At 47.1% G+C, this 19,786-nt stretch overlaps 1 protein-coding gene across 2 annotated transcripts in view; it reads right to left on the reverse strand.

Moving 5' to 3' along the window:
- Positions 1-19,786, reverse strand: part of MBTD1 (mbt domain containing 1) — a 75,418-nt gene that overhangs the window by 21,660 nt on the left and 33,972 nt on the right. For both annotated transcript variants that reach the window (XM_082272476.1, XM_082272475.1), the window contains exons 13-14: positions 19,350-19,584; positions 12,944-13,018 (exon numbers count right to left, since the gene is read on the reverse strand). In XM_082272476.1, coding sequence (XP_082128602.1) covers positions 12,944-13,018; positions 19,350-19,584 — 310 coding nt within the window. The remainder of the gene's footprint in view (positions 1-12,943; positions 13,019-19,349; positions 19,585-19,786) is intronic.

Raw genomic sequence — 19,786 nt, forward strand, 5'->3', positions numbered from 1 at the left:
ACCCTGATACAAGGAATGCACATCTTTCATTCATTCATTTTTTTTTTTTTAATGCACGTCTTTCATTCATTTTTTTTTTAAGTTTCTCACAATATTCAACCTTTATTTCAAACATACAAAATAAATACTTTTACAAAACTACAAAATAGGTTCACAAAAATAAACCAAGAACTAACAGGATTTACGTTATCAAAATAACAGAATTAACGCCAATGCAAACATACTGAACACTACTGCTGGGCGTATACTGAACAATACAGATAGGCACTGAACAATATAGATAGGCACTGAAATGAAGCTTTTGGCTGGTACGGTCACTATCTAGCACCTGCTACCAGGAAGGATTCTCAAATCTGCAATTCAATTCAAAAACAGCAAATTAGAAAGAAAAAAAAAAAAAACTAGCAAAATACCAAAAGGAATCAACATTTATTGCATATGGTCCACTATTTAAAGTGGTCATAAACCTCAGACATGAAATATGAACTCTATATAACTCTATAGTGTGTCTCAGTAAAGGACATTAAGGCCGGATTCACACGTCTGCGATGCGGGAACCAGCAGGATTCCTGTGCAAGCTCCCGCATCACATCTTACTCGCAGGTAGTTCACATTGCTCTCTGCGAACCGCTGCGGGTGTCAATGTAAAGTTACAAAGTTGTAAACCATGTCAGTTTATTTGATGAAGTCCGCATCCCTACTGGGGAAATTTCACTTTACTTCCTGTCCTAGAGATGCAACAGGAAGCAGTAAGTAAACAAAAAACCCTCTTAGGCTTAGTTCCCATGGGCAAGCATTTGCATCAATGTAGTGATGTTTACCTTAGCGCTGAATAGGGTCATTGAGATTGGCAAATTAGAATCACTTTGCAATGTGGCATGCTAGATTTAACATTACATGTTTCATTCAGCTTGCCAAAAGCACCCAATAAAGTCAATGGGACCATGTCACATGGCTATAGCAGCTGCAATGCAGTATTCCCCCTGGGATTGAAAAACAGGCTTTTCAGAGCCTGCCGCCAGTGTGAAAGAAGCCTTAGGGCTCTTTCACACGGCCGCTCCGTGTGTCCGCAAATCATCCTATTTTTTTGCGGATGATTTGCGGACATAATGTAAGTCAATGGCATTGCGGATGTCAGCGGAATTCCATTCGCTGACATCCGATTTTCTTCCTTTCAGTTCTGTTCCGTTTTTTGGAACGGAACAGAACCCTTAGACAGTTGTCACTTAACAGGGGTCCCCATTGGAAGATTCCCCCCATTGCTCCTGTTCTGCTGACAACTGTACAATTTTAGATTTCCATTACTTTCGATCGGTGGGACAATGGTTACCAGAACAAAAAAAGAGAAGGTAAACCACCTCAGTGGGGACAGAGAGCAGCAAAAACCTCACAAAGGTTCGTACCCTTTCTCTACACTAGTGGTCTCAAAAACTGTGGCCCTTTGCTTGCTTTTATCCACCAATGATGGGTCACTATACCTCCCACTGACGCCAACCACAAGTCACTATTCCCCCCCACTGACGCCAACCACGGGTCACTATTCCCCCCACTGACGCCAACCACGGGTCACTATCCCCCCCACTGACGCCAACCACGGGTCACTATCCCCCCCCACTAACGCCAACCACGGGTCACTATTCCTCCAAATGACTCCAACCATGGGTCACTATTCCTCCCACTGATGCCAACCACGGGTCACTATCCCCCCCCCACTGATGCCAACCACGGGTCACTATTCCCCCCCCCCACTGATGCCAACCACGGGTCACTATCCCCCCCACTGACGCCAACCAAGGGTCACTATTCCTCCAAATGACTCCAACCATGGGTCACTATTCCTCCCACTGATGCCAACCACGGGTCACTATCCCCCCCCCACTGATGCCAACCACGGGTCACTATTCCCCCCACTGACGCCAACCACGGGTCACCATTCCTCCCAATGACACCAACCACGGTCACTATTCCCCCCCACTGACTCCAACCACGGGTCACTTATACCCCCCCCCCCCCAACTGCCGCCAACCACGGGTCACTATTCCCCCCCCCCCCCACTGACGCCAACCACGGGTCACTATTCCCCCCCACTGACGCCAACCACGGGCCACTATTCCCCCCCACTGACGCCAACCACGGGTCACTATTCCTCCCACTGACGCCAACCACGGGTCATTATTCCTCCCACAGACACCAACCACGGGTCACTATTCCTCCCACTGACACCAATGATGGGGAATTATGCCTTTCACTGACACCAACGATGGGGCATTATGCCTTCCACTGACACCAACAATTGGGCACTATTCCTCCTCCCACTGACCACATTTGTCATTTTATTCACTCCCATTGACCACCAGCCATTGTCCACTCCCTCTGATGCTGAGACGTTGTATACTTCCACTGGTTACAGTCTGGGGCCCCTGGAGCCTGAAGGGCTGCTTTTAACTATTCAAAGCTTTTTTTTTCAAATTTTTTACTCTCTCATCACAAAGGTGTAATTATTCTGTAATGTCTTTAGCAATCACCAACAAGGATACTAGCCAAAGAGTACCTGCTTGTTCAATGAAAAAAATTAGGCTAGAAATCAGCAAAATCATAAAAGTCAGTAAAAATGTTCTAACGTGGCATTGGACTGCAAGGGTTTTCAAAGCTTAATCCACCCAAAAGTGAAAGTTGCAGGTGCAGGGCATTTCATCAACTTTGTTTTTTTTTTATCAATTGGGGATTCTGGAAGAAATGTGGGCATAGGAGGTCTCAATTCATTCCACCTGCCGCAGCAGTCTCTATGTCCCTGGCAGATTTATTTATGCTACGGTAAAGCTAAACTCCAGACAAATAGCTATGCATTGAAGATACACAGATGTAAAGAGTAATTTGCCAAACGATTTGTAGTTGTCCAGCTACCTTTACCAGGAGGGCGACACCACTTTTTCAGTTAGGTGTAGGAAATACAGTGGCATAACTGCTCCTGGCAGTTTACTGGACAGTAAAGAAGCAGCAACACGCTGGCTCTGCTCACTCAGAATTTTGAAAATTTTTGAAAACTTATTAAAAATAAAAAAAATCCTATGTACATAAGTAATCCCAACCTTTGTTCAGTACTTGTTGAAGAACCTTTGGCACAAATTACAGCCTCAAATATTTTTGAGTATGATGCTACAAGCTTAACACACAACTAATTTTGGTCAGTTTCTCCCATTCTTCTTCACAGGACCTCTCAAGCTCCATCAGGTTGGATGGGAAGAGTCAGTGTGCAGCCATTTTCAGATCTCTCCAGAGATGTTCAATCGGGTTCAAGTCTGGGCTCTGGCTGGACCACTCAAGGACTTTCACAGAGTTGTCCTGCACCCACTCCTTTGTTATCTTGGCTGTGTGCTTAGGGTCGTTGTCCTGTTGGAAGATGAACCTTCGCCCCAGTATGAGGTCCAGAGCACCCTGGAGCAGGTTTTCATCAAGTATGTCTCTGTACATTGCTACATTTATCTTTACTAGGGATGATCGAACTTTTGAAAAGTTCGGTTCGACCAGAACACCTGAAAGTTCGGGTCCGGTCCGGATTCCAGAACCCCATTGAAATCAATGGGACCCGAACTTCGGTAATCAAAAAACACCATTTTGAAGCCCTAAAACCCAATAAATGCCCCTAAAAAGTGCATAGGGTTCTGGGTCATGCCCCAGGGACTATTAACACACAAAAAAAGTTCTTTAAAAATTGTAATTTTTGATAGAGCGCCAATTACTGAAAAAAAAAAAAAAGAGATTTCTTTGGATTTATAGTGTCTGGGGGGGGGGGGGGTCTAAAAAGTGTACCTGTGAAGTTTCAGCTCTCTAGCATGTCCAGAACCAGAAAAAAAAAAAAAAAAAAAAAAAAAGATTGCTTGTCTTAGAATTGCAGTAGAGCAGGGATATGGCTCCGCTATTTCCACACCTGGCCGTTTTTGTTGTAGGCGTTTATTGGGCTTTTTTGTGGACGTCTTTGGAGGCAGGCATAACATCTGAACTTCTGTGTAGGGGTATATATATATATAAATATAAAAACACACACACACACACACACACACACACACACACACACACACACACACACACACACACACACACACACATACATATACATATATATATAAACACAAACACATACAGGTGTGAAAGTGGCAAAACCCTATGCCTGCGCTAATGAAATTATTTGCAGGCATAGGGCTCCGCTCCTATCACACCTGTATGTGTGTATGTGTATAAATACATATATGTGTGTGTATATATACCCCTATACAGAAATTCAGATGTTATGCCTGCCTCCAAAGACGCCTAAAAAAATGCCCAAAAAAACGGCTGCAACAATACACCTGGGCGTTTTTGTTACAGGCGTTTTTTTTGGGCATCTTTGGAGGCAGGCATAACATCAGAACTTCTGTATAGGGGTATATATACACAAACACACACATATATATATATATATATATATACACACATACACACACACACACACACATACACACATACAGTAAACCCCCCTCCATTGCGGGGGTTACGTTCCGGACCCGGCCGCGAAAAGTGAAATTCCGCGAAATAGAAAAACCCTATTAAAATGCATTGTAGGCATGATTTTTTTACTGTCACTGTACGTGTAAAAGCATTTTAAGGTCTTTAAACACACTTTTAAAACAATAGAAACTCATTTAAACACATAAAAGATACTTAGAGACAGAGCAAGAGCTATGAAAAACACAAAAATCTTTCATTTTTAATGATTTATATAGTAAAATAACATTACAAAAAAAAAACGCGAATTACCGGGACCGCAAAAACTGAACCGCGATGTAGCGGGGGATTACTGTATAGGTGTGAAAGTAGCGGAGCCCTATGCCTGCAAATAATTTCATTAGCGCAGGCATAGGGTTCTGCTAAACCCCAGGCAGGCTGTTATGTGCTTTTTACTGAGGAGTGGCTTCCGTCTGTACATTCTACCATACAGGCCTGATTGGTGGAGTGCTGCAGAGATGGTTGTTCTTCTGTAAGGTTCTCCTCTCTCTCCGCAGAGAAATGCTGGAGCTCCGTCAGAGTGACCATCTGGTTCTAGGTCACCTCACTAAGGTCTTTCTCCTCCGATCACTCAGTTTAGCCAGGCGGCCTGATCTAGGAAGAGTCCTGGTGGTTCCAAACCTCTTCCAAATTCAGATGATGGAGACTACTGTACTCAGTGGGACCTGAGTCTCCTGCATGCGGGTGCTGCACTTGCGGGCGTCAGGGAGCCGCAACCCGCATGGGGGAGACCCCCGCACCTCGCATGAGACTTGGGATGTCTGGCAACAAGACTCCTGCTGCAGGGTAACCCAGGCGCTAGGCCGCTAATCCTAGTCGCCAATGCGACCTGGCGCATGGGGTTTGTTGAGCCCTGTCATAACCTAACCCTGCTTTAAACTTCTCCACAATTTTTCCCTGACGTGTCTGGTGTGTTCCTTGGCCTTCTTGATGCTGTTTGTTCATTAAATTTCTCTAACAAACCTCAGAGTGCTTCACAGAACAGCTGTATTTATACTGAGATTAAATTACACACGGGTGGACTCTATTTACTAATTAGGTGACTTCTGAAATCGATTGGTTTGTCCCCTTGATTTTAGTTAGGGGTATCGATTGGTTTGTCCCCTTGATTTTAGTTAGGGGTATCAAAGTAAATTTTTGTTTTTAGTTGGAACATGACAAAATCAAAGAAAAGCCTTCAAAAAATACAAGGCCGAGGGTTCATTTTCAGCATTCCAACATTACAAAGCATGCACTAAGAAATGTAAGCGCGCAATCAAGGCAGCTAAGATAGAACACCGAATGCACATAGCGGAAGTGATGTCATGACTAGCAATGTGAGGGCATTCATTGACTGCCTATGTAAGAAGGCATTTTTCCATTGATCACCAAAGTAAGAGGACTCCTATCCACTGACAACTAGTGAAAGGGGACACTATCATTTTTTACAGTTTGTTGCTTTTATAGGCATTATTATTTGTTTTATGTAATTATTTCCGCATAGAACGGGGAGCTTTTTTAAAACAAATAATAAAATAATCCTCTGTGGGTGTCAAATACCCTTGTTGTATAATTTACTTTATTATTCTGTTTATCAGGATTAGAAAATTATAGAACATTTTAATGTACCATGCCCTATAATAATCTTTTAGCAGAGGATCCCCGAGATCTCAAGGGTTCCTCAGGAGTAAAAGGCTGCACAAATGCCCTTATGCTCAATGGGAGGTTTCGGTCTTCCATGAGCTCACCTTAGGACACCTGCGTTATCGTTTGACAGGTGTACTGCGCCAGTCACACAGACTAGATACTTTGATAGAGCAAAATTGTGAGACTTCGCTTTAACCACTTCTCTTGTGAACTTTGAAAATGAATTGCTCCATGGTGCCTGCAGTTACAGAAGTCAACAGTGGCTTGCTTAAAAGATTATTTAAGATTTACTGCTTGCTATGAATAAGGAAATATTTACATTTCCTTAGCCTGGCTACAATTCTACTTTAACAGTTTTTCTTCTCAAACCAACGCTAGATACATTTTGTACATTTAAGACAATCCTTTTGTTTCTCGCCAACAAAACCCAGTGGACAGTCACATGAGGAAGATATCAATCCAAAGGGTCAGCATAAGCATACATTGATACCAGATAATTAAACATTAACTAAACTCTGAATAAGCAATACATACAGTTCAAAGCATGCTACCCGACTTCCCACCTGCTCCCGCCATTCCTGGGAGAATATGCGATATCCTCAAGCAAACTGGAAGTTATTTCTCCACTGTATTCTGGTTGTCCCATGGACTCCAAGATGGGTTTGTGAAGTAATTTTCAGTGAAAATGTGTGTAAGATACTAAAAACCTCAAACTGGCATTTTTTACTCATAAGCAAAAGCTCTAAAGAGAACCTGTCCTGCCCTAAAAAGTACATATGGAAACAGCCTTGCTGAAATTTAGGCACATTACAGTACCAACAAGTTTCTGTTAGTTGATCTCAGTGGTTCTCAACTCCGGTCCTCGGGACCCACTAAAAGGCCAAATTTTAGGTATTACCTTGGGGAGATGCAGAATAGAAAACTGCAATCACTGAGCAGCAAATGAGATTACCTGTAATGTAATTTAGTTATCTTGCAAACTTGGCCTGTTGGTGGGTCCTGAGGACCGGGGTTGAGAACCACTAATCTATGTGAAGTACCCCATTACTCATTCTAAATGCAAATAAACTGAATGCACGCAAACGCAGTCTGCATCATACTACCGAAAATCATAACATACATTTATATTAACGTAGAAGTATTTCATTGCTTGTGCAAATTAGGCCTTGATGCTATTAATAGGCTGCAACATATAGATCATCTACAATTCTACTTTAACAATAATCTTTATACTTCCTGTAAAATCCTTTTTTTTTTTTTTTTTTTTTTTAAGGGACACGGGGAGTCCTTCACCTTCAGGATTCGCTAATGCAGTCCAACTGAGGGGGTGGACAACACCGCAAACAAACTCCAACAGGCCCAAGAAAATAAAGAACTGGGGGCCATCTGCAGTTTAAAGAGCCACACACAGACCTTCCACACAAAGCTGGAAACAGATGAGGCCCCAACACCAACCAGGTAGAACTCACAGAATGTGTGAACCAGGCGCCAGCTTTGCAAATCTAGGAAACTGTTGCTTAAGGACTCTTTCACACGGTCCGCCTCCGTAGGCGGATCCGTGCTGCTCAGCGGGGAATCGATCTGCCGATCCCCGCTGAGCCGGCGGATGACAGCTCCGTCTCCACTTGCAGTGCGGAGAGGGAGGTGTCACAGCTCCTGCTGCTCTCTATGGGGGATCGAATGAGAGCGCACCGCCTGTCCACTCTCATCCGATCCGATCCCTGAACGGATGGAAAAAAAGGGTTTCCATCCGTCCAAATTTCACGGACAGGATTGGATACGGATGGCAGCGGGTGTCAGCGGAGTTGTCTCCGCTGCCCCATAGAGCTGCATGGAGGATCCGATCAGATCTGCCTAAAAAACTGACAGGTGGATCTGATCGGATCGCCCGTGTGAAAAAGCCCTAAAGCTGATGAGCTGGAAAAGCACTCACATATTCAGTAGAGTGTGCATTGACAGGAAAGAGTGGAACCTGAACCTTGAATGGTGGTCTGTCTGGGCCACCTGGAGAAAATGGAACGAGAAGTCAGTGCACCCATATAGGGATAATATACGATAACAAAAAGGCTCTCACAGCCTGAACCATTTTCAGAAAAGGGACTTTTGGTGAACTGGATGAATATTCTGGATGGAGGTAAAAGCAAACATTACCCTAGGCAAGAAAGAAATCCTTTGCCTCAAAACCACCTTTCTCCTATATAAAACCACACAAGGGGTTCCCTACAAGATGAGGCCACCAGTTTAGACACTCAACTCACAACAGTGATGGCTACAAGGAATACCACCTTGTGGGTTTGATTAGAGACAGGAATGTCATTAATAGGATCAAACAACCAGATTCTGATTCTATGGAGTCACAGGGAAACAAACAGGGGTAAGCTACATGGGAGATTCCAATGTACAAAGGTTTTTATCAAGGAGTGAAAGGCCCGCAGTCTTTGGAAAAAGATAGAAAGGGCAGAAACTTAACCTTTGATAGTGCTGAAAGCCAAATGCGGGTCCAAACCCATCTGTAGGGATTTAGGAATTTGTCCCCCAGAGAAATTCCCTGAGTGCGAGTCCCAAGAATCACATATGTATAATCTGTCTTCCACATCCAATGATGGACCCTGCAGGAAATAGACTGAGCTTTTAACATCATATGACTCACCAATTTAGAGATGCCCCTGTCTCTCAAACCTGGGCCTCAACAGACATGGTGATAAAGCCAGCAAATTTGAAGCAGGGTGGGAAAATCCATACACTAGTCAAAAGATCTGAACGATCTAGTGGATGTCCAAGAAGTGTCTTAATTAGGCTGGCGTACCACATTCACCTTGGCCAGTCCCGATCAGAAAGGATCACTGGAATGCCCTGTATTTTGGCCCTGTGAAGCAGGAGGAAGGTCATATGTCAAAGTTTCCTGATCCCATGGAGCTACAGTGCGGTGAATTTGCTCCTTTTCCTGTTTTTGTCTTTTTTTGCATATTTGTCCCACTTAAATGATTCAGATCTCTGTCCGACAGTACCCTTGCTGACTGTTCAATCAACAGGAGGTCATCCAAGTTAGCACTTAGCCCCTCCCATTCTGTGGGTGGAAACCGGAAGGAAGTGGGGGAGGATAAAAAAGGTGCCAGACAACCAATGTAAATGAGGAATTCCTGGTGCATGGCCCAACCGGCCTACTAACCGAGCGAGTCTTCATATAAAGGGCAAGCGCTGAGGCAATGCCAAAGTCTCTGGACATAGAATGTGCGTAGTGATCAACTTCTTACCAGAATTGGGTCTTGTTAAGTGCCTGAAAGTCACTTCCAGGCTATTCCCACAATGTCAAGTCCTGTGGGGTTTGGACACAGCAATGCAAAAAAGAAGAGGACAGAGCAGCTCTAGCAGCAGAGAAGTTGTCTAATCCTGGGCGTGCCCACAGTGTCTAAGCCACCTGTGGATGGCAGTAAAACCCAAAGGTGAAACACTTCCTGTTTCCCTAAGTGGACGAGAAAGAAAACTTGTTTTTCCATTTCTCTTTCCATTGGTGTTGCATGCTGCTCTATTTATGTGTCCTTTTTTGACCAGACACCACCCTAACCCTCCCAATCTTCAATGCATCTATCATAAAATCTAAAGGCCAACGGCAGGGAGGCCCCCTCAATAGGAAGTGAATCTCTTTGGGACTTTAATTTCACCTACACGCCTCAATTCTTGTGGTACTGCTCCAGCCTTTTCGGCTGTGGAGCACAGGTTGTGCTGGCCAACTGTCTCCTCAAATAAAAACACACATTTATCAGTGCTAAAATTTAAAAACACACATTTATCAGTGCTAAAATTACAGGCATAACAAATGACAAAAATCACACATTCCAAAAACAGCTGATCTCATTGGACCACACAAAATACTCCAAAAGTCAAATTTAAATGAACATGAAGCAGCGGCAAAGATATGTGCCAAGGAATAAATTCAAAAACAAAATTAAAAAGCCATTTCTGGACTAGTTTGCACATGACATCAGTTTGTGAAGCATTTTGAGCAATATGGAGAGCATTGTTTGAGCCCACCTTGCTCAATATGATTCAATTCAATATTCAAACTGACCTTAACCCACCACACTAGCCCTTGATCAGTCTAACCTTGCAGATCAAATAAGCTTTGGAATGCCTCCCTATTTGTACTGTCCAATACCTATCAAAAGACAACCAACCAGGGATATATCTTCTCCTCCTAACTAGATATTAACTTCCACGCTATCTAAAACCGACAAAAAAAAAAAAAAGTTTGGCCTGGAGTTGGATTTTAATGGATAAGTTCACCTATTTAAAAAATACAATAAATGTACAGCTTTTCGCAGGTAATAAAATGTGCATTTATTTTTTACTTGGAGCCTGTAAAGCTTTGCACCAGTGATCAGCAGATTGCGGGTGCCATGCAGGGCTCCTGCAGACTTGTCAGTGTATCTGTCTGCTTGTACCGCGTAAGGGCAGGCAGATACACACTGAGAGGAAGAGACCATGAACTACCAGAGTGCTCAACAGGGCCATGGTAATTTATTGAGACCTATACGCCTTGTAGATTCACATTCACAGAACACAGAGCCTCGTGGTTTTCATACATTGACAGAAGATGCCCGCTGCTTTTACTGGGAGGGGGTGAGAGACTGCAGCAGGTAGAACATGATGTTCCAAAAGGTGACCTTATCCTTGAATATAACAGAAACAAGATGATCACCTGTAGTTAACCTTTCTGGATTGTGGAGACTCTAATCCTGGCCCATTTATCCCAGAAAATTGGCGTTGCCACCATCCCAGTATCCTGTTCATTACCCGGAAAAAAAAAAAATGCAGAAAGCCCTTTTTGGTGCATTGAAACCTATTTATTTTGATTGGGCTGCCCAACGCTGGGCCCGGCTACCCACATTTAAGCACAGAATAACAAGCGTGGAAATGTAATGGAGCCCTTTTCTACAGCAGAGCTTTGGGGGATGCTTGAAAATGACACTTCCAGAAGTGTTGTATACCCGCTCACTGTGGTTCCTCCTAGAGCCCCCTACATCAGTACTATGTTCTTTAATGACCTAGGGTCTGGTGGATGGAAACATAGGAGGGGGTGCACACCAGGCCCAGACTGGGACAAAACAATTGGCCCAGGAATTTTAGACTGAGCAGCCCCGAGCCCCTTCCCTTGGAGCCTGGTGGCGGAAGGCTAGGGCCCGGTCGCAAGTGCGACCTTTGCGACCCTGGTAGCTCTGCCACTGGTTTCTGCAGTTGTGTTTTTTTTTGTATTTTTTTAAAAAAAAACTTTATTTATTTATACAATTTTTTATTAGAAGCCCCGTTTGGGGGCTTTGGTGTGATATCAGGGGTCTAAACAGACCCCTGACATCACACCTTTGAGACAGAGAAAGGAGATTTAGGACACAGCCATCGATCTCTATCTCTGCAGCCTCAGCGGCACAGAGTGAATAGAGAGGAATAGCTCTGTACAGAGCCTCCTGTTCATTCTTAAACTAAAGTATAGTAAACACAGTTTACTATGCCTCAGCTATGAATAGACAAGGTCAGTGATCAGTACCGATTCCGACAAGGAAAGGGCCAGTAAATTACATATTTACCAGCCCCTTCCCCGCTCTCCATCCTGACAGATCCCTCACAGCAGCCGGCAGGAGGGGGGAACTAGGCAGTATAATAAAGGATTCAGCTAGGGCTCCCTCACACTACCAGGTGATGGGCAGTAACCCTTATGCCCCCCCATGGTTGGGATGTGCTTTTACCAAACTGCAGTGAACGCCCACCCTTAAGGGCTCATTAAGACAAACTCTGGTCTTTGAAGAGTATTTAGAGTTTGGATCACTCTTCAGGGAGACTTTTACAGGTGTTGAGGAGGTATTGTATAATTTTTTCACCACTTGCTTTAACCCCCTTGTTCACCACACTACAGCACATTCAACATAGAACAGTGATTCAGGCACTGGTCTGATATCTCTATCATATTATATATATCTCAGTCAGTAGAGGAATGCAGGGACAGTCTAGTCAATACACTGATACTTGCACACACAGATGTAAGCCAGCTATGTATCTCCTTTATTTGCTCAGTGTCCTCAGTCAGCCCCAGCACCCCCACTGATATAACCTTCAGCTCATCCTGCCATTGACAGGCCCCCCATCCTCCTGTCCGGACGGCTCCAGCCTCCCCCCCACCACACACTGCACTCTTCACCTGTCTCGGCACCTTTCCCTCCTGCAGACTGGAGATGTCTCGCCGGGACAGCGCACAGGAGCTCAAGGCAGCAGACAGAAGATGGGAGGCGGGGCGGAATATAGAGAGGAACGGATCCGTCCATTTCTCTCCTGCCACTGCTAAATGCCTGCAGGAGGGAGAGGAGGAGGAGCGGACATTCAGTGGCAGCAGGAGAGAATTTGACAGATCGGTTCCTCACTATATGCGGCCTAGGCCACCCTCCTATCCAGGCTCCCCGGCCCGCCGGGCAAATACCGGGTGTGCCCTATGGTCAGTCTGGGCCTGGGGCACACTATTACACATCTGGAAGTGTCTGATTTAAGCAGCGGCCAAAGCACTGCATGTGAACAAAGACTGAATAGTCGCTCTCCAAAAAGGTAAGTAAGCATAATAGTTGTAAAAGTTGTTTGCTGCGTGTAGCGGTCTCACTTTGAGTTTCCTCAAAGGAGAGGATTTAACGTCTGTACAGAAAGTTTCTAATTTTGCCCTTACAAGAAATCACAATTCCCTATAAAGGAATATCCCGAAACATGCTTGTTGTGGCAATGAAAAGGCAGTACTCACTTTTTTTGTGTCCTTTGTACTGTTGTGACTTCGACTTTTTCTTCTGTTTGGTTACACTCGTCTGGTTGTCCTTTGCTGCAGCGAAATAAACATTTTAATTATATAAAAGAGCGATCATACAAACTGCAAAGTCCAAAGACTTAATAAAGAAACATAGGGAGCATTGTGGACATAATCCTGAAAGGTCTAACGGCTTTAATTTCAGACTCCATTCCTATTTTAAGTATTCCCTCCCAACCTTGTGTGTTCCAGTGCCTCCTGTGACATTTTCCATAATAAAAACTAAATCCAAATAAAAAAACTCTGCAGGTAAAATGGAAACCCCTTCTAAATGGGAAAAGCAGGTATACAAACCTGTGAACTCAATGTAGAGATCTATTAAACAGAATCCTGGTAAGATGGGACCAGGCGGGGTTGGGGGGGGGGGGGGGGTCAGGATAGTGAACACAGTAAAAACTGAATTTTTACCCGTAAAATTCCTTTCTCTGAGTCCTGACAGTCGCCGCCCCTCATAAAGTCTTCACCAATGGGTATTGACCTCTTATCCAAAGGAGTAAGCTAGGCAGAAGATTGTTAAAAACACAAAACTTTGCATAGACACACCTACAGGGGGCTGTCCCTCTGGCCCAATACCCCCGGCTAGCCTCATTCCCAATTCAGTTTGGTAGCAAGCAGTAGATAGTCCATGAACCCCAAAAGAGGTACGGGGGCGGCGACTGTCAGAGGACTCAGAGAAAGGAATTTTACGGTAAGATTTTACAAAAATTCAGTTTTCTCTTACGTCCTCTGACAGTCGCCGCCCCACATATAGTCTTCACCAATGGGGTGTCCCAAAGCAGTGTAGACATGAGGGGTGGGAAACGCAACCGTCTCAAGGTAACAAAGCACCCAAGATCAGATAAAGGAACCTTATCTGAAGCAGAAATGTAACCCACTGGGTAACAGGAAAGCTCAAAAGGAGCGAACAAACCCAGGAAGGTAAAATAACCAAGGGGGAAAAAAACCCCCCACAGGAGGGGACAGGCTAAAAACGCCATGTCTCCCCCAAAGTACTGCCGCACACAGAACTTTGCGGCCAAAAGAGGCATCTGCCGATGCCGAAACATCAAGTTAGTAAACTCTGTAAAGGTGTGCAGGGACGACCAGGTCGCCGCATTGCACAACCAGGACACCGACGCCTGATGGCGAAAGGCCAAAATGCACCCTCCGCTCCGAAGAGTGCACCGTGACAGGGAAGGGCGGAACATGATCCCTAGGCGAATAAGTCTGTACAATCGTCCGTCTGAACAGACCGGAATGGTTGCCACAGATGCAGCCATACCCTTCCGAGACCCTCAGGAAGGGCAAAAAAGAGAATCCGACCTTCTGAAGGATTCAGTAGACGACAGGTAACCCTGATCGCCCTGACAACATCCAAGGAATGCAAGACAAAACTCCGTAGGATTCGCACACAGCGAAAGCAAAACAATGTCCTCACGGAGATGGACATCAGACACCACCTTCGGAAAGAAGGATTGATGAGGTCGCAAGACCACCTTATCCCTATGAACCACCAGGTAGGGGGAGTGGCAAGATAGGACCGCCAACTCTGACACACTGCAAGCAGATGTGATCGCCACCAGAAAGGCAACTTTCCGTGACAGTGCAAGCAGAGGAATCTCCCGGATGTTCTCAAAGGGAGGACGTTGCAAAACGACAGAACCAAATTCAAGTCCCAAGGGGTTAAGGGCGCCCACCGAGGAGGCCAAATGACGCACCCCTTGAATAAAAGGTGCGGATCAAAGAATTTGACGCCAAAGGGCACTGGAAAGAATGGCCAGCGCAGATAACTGACCCTCAACAGTGGGCAGTGCAAGACGTAGGTCCACACCGGATTGCAGGAAGGCCAACACCCTTGCCACCGAAAAGTAGTAAGGATGGAAACCCCGCGATTTGCACCAAGCGAAGCAAGCCTTCCAGGTACGATAATAAATATTACCAGACGAGGCCTCCCTAGCTCTAAGCAAGGTAGGAGTGACCTCCAAGATCTGGCTTTTAACAGTCATGCCGTCAAGGCCAGCGACTGTAAAGCAGGATGGAAGAACAGCCCCTGATACCACAGATCGTCTCGTAAGGGGAGCCGTCAGGGAGGCTCGACGACCATTTGCATGACGTCCGCGTATCAAGACCGGCGCGGCCAGTCCGGGCACCCAGGACCACCAATCTCGGTTTTCGAGACCAACCTGCGAAGGAACCGTGACAACAACTGGGTCGGGGGGGGGGGGGGGGGGAGGCATAAATCAGGCGATACTGATCCCAAGGCACCACCAGCATGTCCGAGAGGATTGCGTGTGCTTGCCACGAGTCTTCCCACCTAGTTGTTTAGAGGAGGCGCGCCATCGCGCACACAGTGCCTGAAAACACCTCCGGGTATAGGGACCATTCCCCCTGGTCTGGCGACTCCGATAGTCAGCATGCCAGTGTTCCATACCCTGTGAACTGGGTATGGAACATTGGCATGTTCCCACATGCCAGTGAACTGCATGAATGTGAACTGCCGAAAGCGCCGAGACCCGCGTCTTGGCCCAAGGCAAAATCTCAGCCACTTCCTTGGCCGCCCGGGCACTCCTGGTGCCCCTTTGGTGATTGATGTACGCCACCGCAGTGGTGTAGTCCGCCTGCACCCGCACAGGGTGGCACTGAAGACGATCCCTCCAACGGAGCAAACAGAGTCTGATCTTTCCCAGTTCCCAGGCATGTATCGGTAGGGAGGATTCCTCCTCCAACCAAGTGCCCTGGGCAGACAATTTGCCCAGAACGCCACCCCAGCCCGACAGGCTGGCGACCGTGGCGAGCACCTTTCAAAACAACGGCCGGAAGGATTTCCCTTCCATCAGAGCCGGAGACTGGAGCCACCACAGAAGGTCCACTCTGACCCAGTGACTCAAAGATATCCTCCTGTCCAATGACTGAGGATGCCTGTCCCACCTGGCTAGGATCTCCGCTTGCAGAGATCGCGTGTGGAACTGTGCAAATGGGACCGCCTCGAAGGCTGACACCATCAATCCTAGAGACCGCATACGGGTCCTGAGTGATGAGGATTCGTTGTCCCTGAGAGACCTGACCTCGTTCAGCAGAGTCCGGAGTATGTCCTCCGGCAGGAAAACTCTCGCATGGGCGGAGTCCAGGACCATTCCCAGATAAGGGAGACAAACAGAAAGGAGCAATGTCGACTTCTGAAAGTTGATGGCCCACCCGAACTCCTGGAGCGTCTGAACCGTGGTTGACAGATCGCGCAACAGAGTTGAACTGGAACTCGACCTTAACAGGAGATCGTCCAGATATCCAAGGATAGTGATCCCCCACGCCTGCAACAGGGCCAGAACAGGAGCCAAAGCTTTGGTAAACACCCTTGGGCCGAAGCAAGACCAAAAGGTAACGCCAAGAACTGATAGCGCTCCGCCGTGATTGCGAATCGGAGGTACCTCTGATGACCCTTGAATACAAGGATGTTTAGAAAACGCAGCCTTGAGGTCGAATAAAGCCAGGAAGCTCCCGGGCTCAGAGAGGTCACCACCGATCAGAGTGATTTCATACGGAATTCTTGAACCCACAAAAAGCGGTTTAGAAACTTTAGGTCCAGAAGCGGATACACCTTGCCCTCCTTTCAGGGCACCGAGAACAGATTCGAGTAAAAACCCCCGAAAACCTGTCCCGATGTGACACCGGGACGATCACCCCCTGGGCGAAGAGAACCTGAGCCGCCCGTTGGAGAGCTTGGAAATGATCTGGGGTCAATGAAGATTTGAGGTAAAGAATCTGTCTGCCGGGCGCGATCGAAATTCGTTCTTGTACCCCGACCGAATGAGTTCCGGAACCCATCTGTCAGGAATGGCGGACGGGGCTGCCATGCCAGAGTGGGCGGCTATAGACTTGCCCGCCCAAGGCTTCTTCCGGCCACCAGAGGCCTTGAAGGATTAGCCCTTGTCATGTGCCTTAAAGGCACGAAAAGACCCCTGGTTAGGTTTAAAGGAAGGGTCCCGCTTACCGCGGACAAAACTTACCCTTGGACACATGGGGCAGCAGAGTGCTTCTACCCCCAGTGACCCCCTTCACCAACTCGTCCAGGGAGCCAAAAAGGCGATTCCCTGCATAAGGGATGTTAGTCTTCCTGGAAGCCTGGTCGGCCGACCAGCTCTACAGCCACACAAGGCGACGGATTATCACTGCGACAGCAGATAAGCTTAAGACTAAAGGGGCCTCATCCAAGGCCACATCACATAGGCATAAAACCGCCTGAACAATTTGGTCCACCATCTCCAAAGTAGCAGGAGGGGCAGATTCAGCCACAAGCGTGCGTCTGAGCACCTTAGTCCACTCCACGACAGCCTGAGAGACTATTACTGAGGCGAACACGGGCTACATCAAGGAACCTGCCCCCACATAGGATTGGCGGGCAAGAGAGAGTTTACCGCCTATCCGCCGGGTCTCTAAGCACCGGACAAGCCTCGATGGGCATCAGAGTGGCCTTGTGTAATCTGGATACCGTGTGGTCCACCTTAGGGGCCACAATCCAGTGTGAATCCGTTGGAGACGCAAAAGGGACAACGGTACAGAAACCGCTTAGGTACCACAAAGTTGCGCTTCAGATTGCGCCACTGTTCGTTTACCATTTCATGAAATTCGGCGTGATAAGGAAAAACCTGAACCGATTTTTGGGTTCTGCGGGTCCCAAAAGACTACCGCTTACCCTGCTGGTGGGGCTCATCCTCCAAATGCAGCGGTTCTTTTACAGAACTATGAGCGAAGCCATAGCAGCGCGATCACTGGCCGCCCTGGCGGGGAAAAACCACCTCCCCCTCCAACTGAGAGGACTGAGATCCCTTAGGGGGTACACTGTCCGTGGCAACCATGACAGAATCTGAATCAGAGGAAGGTGAAGGCCTTGGCCTTCTTCTATAAGTGCGCTCAGACATCAGCAGATCCACCTTTGATGCGAAAATCGCAAGTGCAGCAGTAAGGGAGCTGGGCACAGAGGATTCAGGAGTACCTGAACCCTCCACCAGAGTTGGGGGGAATTTGCTGACCTGGGAATCCATTAAGAACACACTTAAAACTTCTATGGCGCTGGCCCTTTAAATCGCAACAGCCGCGGATCGCACCGCTACCGCAATAGTGGAAGAAATCGCACAAGTTTGAAAAACTGTAGGAAAAAAGTAGCCAGAATGAAAAGTACCCAGAAGAAGCTTAAAAACCCCCAGAAGTATGCGCATACAGTTACCTATGCCGCAGGATCGATCAGAGAGTCTGAGGAGAGGAAGGTTGGTTGCCAATGAAAATCTATAGGGAGGCTCTGGGAAAATGGCCGCCGAGCACATGTGAGAAAGGACCTTGCAACAACAAAGATGGCGCCAAAAAGGGTGTGATTTTGCTACAGGGAGGAGTGCTATTGCCCAAACATGAAGCCAAGCAAGCTGCCCACACTAAACATGGCGGCCCCGCAGTTTTCAGCCACAGCGGGCCCCACACACGTCTGACACCCCAAAGTAGTCCGAACACCCACAGGGGAGAGGGACCCCTGCAACCCCCCCCTCCCCCAGCGCGGCATAACCGCTACAGCGCCCCCACAGGGACCGGGAGGGACACACGGGAGGTACACCGACAGACATGAGGGAACAACACAGACACCATAGGAGACTGCCATTCCCAGCACAGAGGCCCCACAGACACCCCCCGACAGACAATGCCACAGTCAGAGGGGAACATGGTACTCACCGAACAGCGATAGCGTGGGTGCCGCCGTGAGACGGGGAGCCTCCCACTCCGGGTGGGGGTACCGTCAGCCGAACAGGACGCTAGCTACACGCGGCGTACCGCAGTAGAGGCACCCTAGCGAAGTGGCCACTTCGCGGGCTTTGTCCCTGAGGACAGGGACAGGTCGTTAGCGAGGCCTAGGCGTACGCATTGCCTGCTAAACGTTCGATGGCAGGCTGGGATTCCATAAGGTTCTCTGTCCTAGGACACCCAGTCCGATTCCCAGCTCCACAACACTGTAATCTTCCGAAGTCTGACTAACTAAGCGCAGGAACAAATAAAAAGCTAGTAGTGCAAAGAAAAAAAACACACTTAGCAGAAAATAAAATGTAATAAAACAGAGAAAATGCTGAGATTGTAGCCCCAGCACAGGGAAGCCTGCCTACTCCTATCTAGGCAAAAGACAAACTGAATTGGGAATGAGGCTAGCCAGGGGTATTGGACCAGAGGGACAGCCCCCTGTAGGTGTGTCTATGCAAAGTTGTGTGTTTTTAACAAAATCTTCTGCCTAGCTTACTCCTGTGGATAAGAGGTCAATACCCATTGGTGAAGACTATATGAGGGACGGCGTCTGTCAGAGGACGCAAGAGAAAACAAAGTTATATTTACTTACATTGTGGTGCTGGAGGTTGTAGCTGGTATCCCGTTAACTGACACCATCCAACGGGATAGAGGTCTGCAGATTCACAGTCAACCCACTGATCATACTCGTCTTCCCAGCCATCAAAATGAATCCTTAGAAGCCTGTGTATGATGCGTGTGACTGTGGCTACACACACCAGGCGAGGCTCCATGAGGTCCACAGCTTCAAGCTTCATCCCGACGCGGAAGCCGTGATTGGGGACTTCCTGGAGAGGCAAACAGAACTGCATTTGTTAAGAAGCCTTTAAAAAGGAATATTTTAATTATTGCACAGCTAGCAATAGTATGAGGAAAGCTGTACAGTAACAAATATACAGGCTGCCATAAGTCAATGCAAGCTGCCTGGCTTTCTAGGCCTTCAGCATTTTCTGATTCTGAGTCACTGGGAAACAGGGAGGAGCCCTATGG

Source organism: Pelophylax lessonae (genome assembly GCF_965119305.1).
Source record: "Pelophylax lessonae genome assembly, chromosome: 11".
In the NCBI taxonomy this organism is placed as follows: Eukaryota; Metazoa; Chordata; class Amphibia; order Anura; family Ranidae; genus Pelophylax; species Pelophylax lessonae.